Genomic DNA, 6,314 nt, shown 5'->3' on the forward strand with positions numbered 1-6,314 from the left:
GTGCAAATGTTATGCACTGGGCCTCTAGTATATGTGTGTGTGTGTGTGTGTGTGTGTGTGTGTGTGTGTGTGCGTGCGTGCGTGCGTGTGCTTGTGTGTGTATTAAACATATTTAATAACATTGTCAGTGACCAACTAGCAGAAATTTGGCTGCTAGTGGATAGCTTCTGTATGTTCTATACTTAACTTAGTATCTAGCCTGGTATCCCTGCTTGACCTAGCCCCCAAAGACCTTATTTCTAGCTGATAATTCTGCTTTAAAATTTGTCTGTAATGTAGCTCTTCTGTTCCTCTCAGTATAGTATAGTTATAAATGATAGCTTAGTTTGAACCCAATCTTAGGGAAAGTTGAAAGGAAAGAGACTAATTATGAAAGCAGCATCTTCTTTCTTCTTTTCAGAATGTTTTAGTAAAGAAGTCAATGATCAAACACCCACAAAGTATATTCAGCCTTTTTCCCTTTCATTTTGAGGATGTAATTTAAGTAAAAGGTTGAAGATTTCTCGGAGGTATTTTCCTGCATTGATATTATTAGAGCTGTATTTCAGCCGTGTTTCTTGCTCTGGAGATGTTCTCTCTCCCACTTATCTCTGTAATTGCCCCTAGTGCTCTAATGTAATGCACTTAGATCATCCGGTTCCCTTGCCCCTGATGCTGATCTGGTAGCTCGGTATGACAGGAAACAGTGATTCGCAGTATCTTTGATTGTAATCCTGATTAACTTTGCCTTATGATCTGAACATTAGGCTGGATTATTTCTAATCTTCTTTTTTTATGGAATATTTTTACAGTAAGAGATCTACACGAAAGAATTCGTCTTGCCTCACACAAATGTAACCTAGCAGAATCCACTCTGATGATCCAAAATATGTTTGTTATTCTTTAGTGAAATGTCCATGTTGTCTTAGGTTAGATGCTTAGATTCTAAAATAAGGTGATTGAACAACAACTCTTTAATTGGTTTAAAAGAGCTTAATCTTTGGAAGTCATTTCAGTGTCAAGATTTTACAACATACCCATCTTCCGTGGATCTTAATTATTTGGTTATGGTGCATCCTTTGAAGGCTGTTATTTTTCTACTATAGTGACAGATTTCTACTTTATGACTTAAAAAATCTTAGATCTTATACATTTTTTGCTGTTCTGACCATATTTTCTAATCTTTTGTAGTCTGTAATTTTCTTACTCCTTTTACAAACAGTTGGTAAGGTTCATATCTCTTTGCTTACAGAATAAAAATCTATATCTTTCTTAACCAGTTATGATTATAGTTATGATTATAAAGTAGAAAAACCAAGTCATTATGAGCTAATTTATATAAATTGAGCATATTACTTAGTGATTATAAAGTTCATTTGATGCATTTGCTTTTATTAAATACTACGTTTGTGAGAGATCGAACTGTACCTTTTGCATTTTGTGGTTGAACAACAATGTTTCTAATTTCTGTGCAGGTTGGGCATGTCAAGAGAGGAATCTACAAAGCTCACGGCTAGACCAAACAGTGATGGAGCTGAAAGTAGTTCTTCATGTGGGAGCTCAAGTCTTCCAGGTCTTTCTTCACAGGCTCCCTTGGAAGAACAAAAGCCAAAAATCTTGAAAAGTCCAACTTCTGCAGAGCCTGAGTTCTGTGCTGGGCTCTGCCCTATGGTAGATGTAGGAAAGGAGGTAATGGCAGAGTCAGAATCAGAGGATATCTTGATCCCTGAAGAATCTGTGATTCAGGAGGAAATTGCAGAAGAGGTAGAGACAAGTATCTGTGAGTGCCAGGATGAAAATCTTAAGGCAATACCCGAATTTTTGGAGGAGTCAGAAATTCCAGGCAGTGCTCATGAAGAACCCCAGATAGCAATTCCTGAAGAAAACTTGGAATCTTGTGTTATAATGAATGATGTTTTAGAGACTGAGCCTCACGTTGAGCTGAAGGCGGAAGAGAAATCCGAATCTCCCCAGGAAGAAATGTCCGTGGTTATTGAGCAGCTAGAAGTCTGTGACTCTCTCATTCCTTCCACTTTTTCTGTGACTCACCTCAACGACCCAGAACATACGGAGCCAGAAACTGACACAGAGACCAGTGCTCCAAAAACGAAAACAGGGTCATCTCCTTTAGAAGGCCAGTCTCCGAAGGGCGGGATCGCCGTGGATATGGAGCTACAGAGCGACCCTGAGGAGCAGCTTTCTGAAAACGCCTGCATCTCTGAAACCTCCTTCTCCTCTGAGAGCCCAGAGGGGGCCGGTACCAGCACGCCATCCCCCGGAGGGGAAACGCAGTCTACTTCAGAAGAATCATGCACTCCAGCCTCGCTGGAGACGACGTTTTGTTCTGAGGTATCCAGCACTGAACATGCAGACAAATACAACCAGAGGAAGCCCTCCGACGAAAACCTTCACGCAGCTCTGATATCAGAAATATCTCCCGCGTCCACTTCACCTGAAATATCAGAAGCGTCGCTCATGTCCAATTTACCGTTGACCTCGGAAGCATCCCCCGTATCCAATGTACCTTTAACATCGGAAGCATCGCCCATGTCCGACTTACCGCTGACATCAGAAACGTCTTCAGTGTCTTCCATGCTCCTCACGGCCGAGACCACTTTCGCATCCAGTCTGCCACTCCCTCCAGAAACATCTCCAGCTTCCAGCTCTTCCCTGAATGAAAGGAAGGCGCATCAGCAAAGAAAGTCCCCTTCCCTATCTGAAGACCCGCTCTCTCCGCAGAAGGAGGAAGGCCCCGCCCCGGCCAAGCCCCCAGGAGAGGGCCTTCTCTCTCAGCAGAAAACTCCGTCCCACCCGCCGGAGCCCCTCCTCCCGGGCCCGTCTCCCATGGCTCCCGAAGCGTTTCCGTCCAAAGAGCTCCACAGCAAGCCCCCGGCTCAGCAGCCTGGTCAGTCACACGGTGACACAGAGAAGCCCTATCCTGCTCCGCTTCCAGAACTTCCTTCTGCAGAGATCATCAAAGGGAAAAATCCTAATGTGCTGCCGAGAACAGAAAAGAAAGGGGTGTCTTCACCATTGGAACTGCCTGTCTCCTCTGAGGAGACGGAGAGTAAAGGAACTGAGCTCCCGGCAGCTCAGGCACAGGACCAGCAGTATGTCGCCCCCGGGGAGAAGGCTTCATTTCCAGAAGGTTCCAGGAGTAAAACACATAAGCAAGGAAGCTCGCAGAACCGGTTGGAGACCCCCTATCCTTCCAAGCTGTCAGAGCCCTCCAAGTCACCTGACGGCGTAAGGAACGAGAGCAGAGAATCCGAGATAGCGAAGAGGAAGACCGCAGAGCAGCATGGCTTTGGCATCTGCAAGGAGAAGAGGGCGAGGATCGAAGATGAGCCTCCCACCCGGAACGCGTCATCTGGCAGCCCTGCGGAGAAGGAGCAGCAGCCTCCACGAGAGGAACCCAGAGTCCCTCCTCTCAAGGTACGGTGTTTTATAAGAATGAAGAAAAAGGGAAAAGGCACTTCCATACATAGGCTTTCCCAACTTAGATACTGAATTTTCCTGAAATGAATGAGATCTTGCTCCCTCTGGGTTTTATGTAGCAGTTGATAATCGAACATTCCCGGCGCCAGTCTAATATCAAGATATCCTTTTTAAGACTGTGCGTTGAGCTAATAGAAGTTAGATGCATGTATGTACTTTGACCTCAGCATTTAAGGGAAACGAAGTGGGGAGGCAGAACAGGGCCTGGACTTGACCACAGGCCACTGAGATGCAGGGTCTTTTGGGGACTCCAGGGTGTAGGACAGAGCATTGCACTAAATGAACTTGGGAAAACTTGAAAGCTAATTCCTTGGCCTTGAAAAGTTCAGAAGAACTAGAGAAAGAAGTCAGGGATTCGAGGCATGCACTAAAGAGACGAAGGTACTTGTTATCCCTTCATTCATTTTCCAACTAACATTGAACACCACCATTGCCTAGCAGAGAGGGACCTGGCTTCTGGAAGAGCCTCATTAAATTTCCTTCAACAAATCAATGAAATTGCTTTGTGAACCCTGAAGGGAAATGCTGTGGATATATAGGCATACAAATCCTTTTTTTTTTCTCCTTCTGAGCTAGTGAACGAGGTATTTAACTTCACACAAAACATAAAGCCTGTGGACAAACATTTCTATGTAAATACTTTCTTTTGATCCCAGTAAATTTTAACTCGTGGAAAACAAACCTTTTATATAAATTGGCTCTTCCTGCTAATCTGAAAATTAAGTGTAATTCAAAGAAAGTCTGTTTAATAAAAAAAAAAATTCTACCCACTATAATTTAAACTGATGCCACGCTTGTATCTGAGTCCATTCATATTGTTCCACAATAAAATGGATTATTCCACGTAAGATTGGTCTAGAATCATAAACACACTCAAGCTTTGCTTTTCTTAATCTCTTTTTATTTGCTGTGCTCTGCCACCTTTTTATATGTGACTCATGATCTCCATCAGGTTGGCTTTTAAGAGTGTGGCTGCAATTATTGTTTAATAAAGCAGTCCCTAGTAAATGAGATTCTGGAGATGTAAAAGATGAATATAAAACACTACTATGTGTTTTAATTTATGGGGCAATGGAAAGAAAAACACTAGCATGCTTTTCATTAGAAATCTTCTTAAACGTATTCTTTTCTTCTGCCAAAAGCTTATTTTCAAAGTGATACACACTTTATGTAAAGATAGATAAATAGGTAGATACTACAAGTGTGCTTGGTGTTCGTTTGATCTTGAGGTCTTAAGACTTAATTAGGCTTAATTTTTTTAATGTTCCAAATTTCTTAAACTAAGGGAAATCTTGAAAAGGAAACATTGAATCCCCTCTCTGAATTCCCCTTCACTTTGGAGCGTTTGAATCAGAAGAGAGACATCACACGTTTGAAAATGAGAAATGAGGCAGCTCAGGAAGGTAATTCCATCTGCCAGCCTTCCGCAGCCTAATTCCAAAGTGACATGATCCTGCAGGACTAGTGTGTGTCAGGTGTTTATAATGTGAATGTGCAGTTAAGAAGAGAGATGTTTTCTATGAAAGCTTTTTCTGCGGGGGGAGGGGGATAGAAGAGGGAAGAGGACACATAGCGCATGTCAGCGGCTCTGAATGGGGAGCCCAAAGGCTCTCCCTGAGGCTCAGTGCTAGATGGCCCAATGGCATGGCGATCTGCGTTACCTCCAGAATTTTCCAGAGTGAAATGAGACATTAGCTAGGTCCCTTCTAGCTCCGCCGGTCTCCGATCTAAGGATGTTCTTTGCGACTAGAGAATCGCAGGCATTGCTATGGTGTGTGGGTTGTTACGTCTTGTGCCTCCTGATTGGCCATGACTGTGTCTCTTCATTAGCATGAGTAGGTGAACAGTGTGGGTTGGGACACTGACAAAATTCAGCAAACTATAGATTACCAGGATCAAAAGAAACTGCCTGACTCATACTTCCTTTTAGGGGCGGAAAACCAGAGTTCCATCTTTCCAACAGTCCTTTGAAGGAACTGGACCGGAAGTAACTAGTCTCACTTTACATCTGAGCTCACAGACTTTTTGTGGGTGCTTATTACATATGTATAAGGCAGCAGGCGCGGCGATACGAGGATGCATAAAAACAAGGATACACAGCTAGGGTCTCTGGCTCGTGGAGGGTATTGAAGACACTGAAGGACACAGTGATTTGCGTAGCATCACAACGTTCCTCTGAATACAGTCAGGATGAGAATTCGTCTCCTGACCCCTGGCTAGAGGTGTGTGTATGTAATTAAGACAGATAAACTCAAGTAGAGTTAGGGTCCCAGGTTTTCATGCCAGCAAGGAAGATCATTTAAAAGCTAAATACTGCTATTAGCTAACCTCACTGTCTTTTAGCTAACCTCGTTTTAACAGGCCTGGACTTGGTCTCCATCTATATGAGGCATTAGGAAGATGCTTCATTTCCATGGCAAATGAAGTCACCAGGTTGATGTTTTCATAGCGTAAAAACAGAGATTAAAATGTTTAATTCTCACATCCATGCGGCATGTCATGTCCCTTTGTACCCTGAAGGCCCATCGGGGATTTAGGGGTAGCTCCTGCCACATTATGAGAAAATGCAGCTACTGTTATGTGCCATGCGTCTCCTCTGTGACCACGGACCAACCTTATCTTTCCGCTCTCCCTCCTTGTAGATCCAGCTTTCCAAGATCGGGCCGCCGTTCATCATCAAGAGCCAGCCAGTCTCCAAACCAGAGCCTCGAGCCTCCCCCAGCACATCTGTGGGTGGAGGCCGGAACACGGGGGCCAGGACCCTGGCGGATATCAAGGCCCGGGCCCAGCAGGCAAGGGCTCAGCGAGAGGCAGCGGCGGCCGCCGCGGCCGCCGCC

The 6,314-nt window shown here is 44.2% G+C and overlaps 1 protein-coding gene across 1 annotated transcript in view; it reads left to right on the forward strand.

Annotated features, from left to right (window-relative positions):
- Window positions 1–6,314, forward strand: part of ASXL3 (additional sex combs like 3, transcriptional regulator) — a 147,003-nt gene that overhangs the window by 133,782 nt on the left and 6,907 nt on the right. The window contains exons 12-13 of the mRNA XM_015565694.1: window positions 1,455–3,414; window positions 6,120–6,307. Coding sequence (XP_015421180.1) covers window positions 1,455–3,414; window positions 6,120–6,307 — 2,148 coding nt within the window. The remainder of the gene's footprint in view (window positions 1–1,454; window positions 3,415–6,119; window positions 6,308–6,314) is intronic.

This window comes from Myotis davidii, unplaced genomic scaffold, assembly GCF_000327345.1.
Source record: "Myotis davidii unplaced genomic scaffold, ASM32734v1 scaffold520, whole genome shotgun sequence".
NCBI classification, from domain to species: domain Eukaryota; kingdom Metazoa; phylum Chordata; class Mammalia; order Chiroptera; family Vespertilionidae; genus Myotis; species Myotis davidii.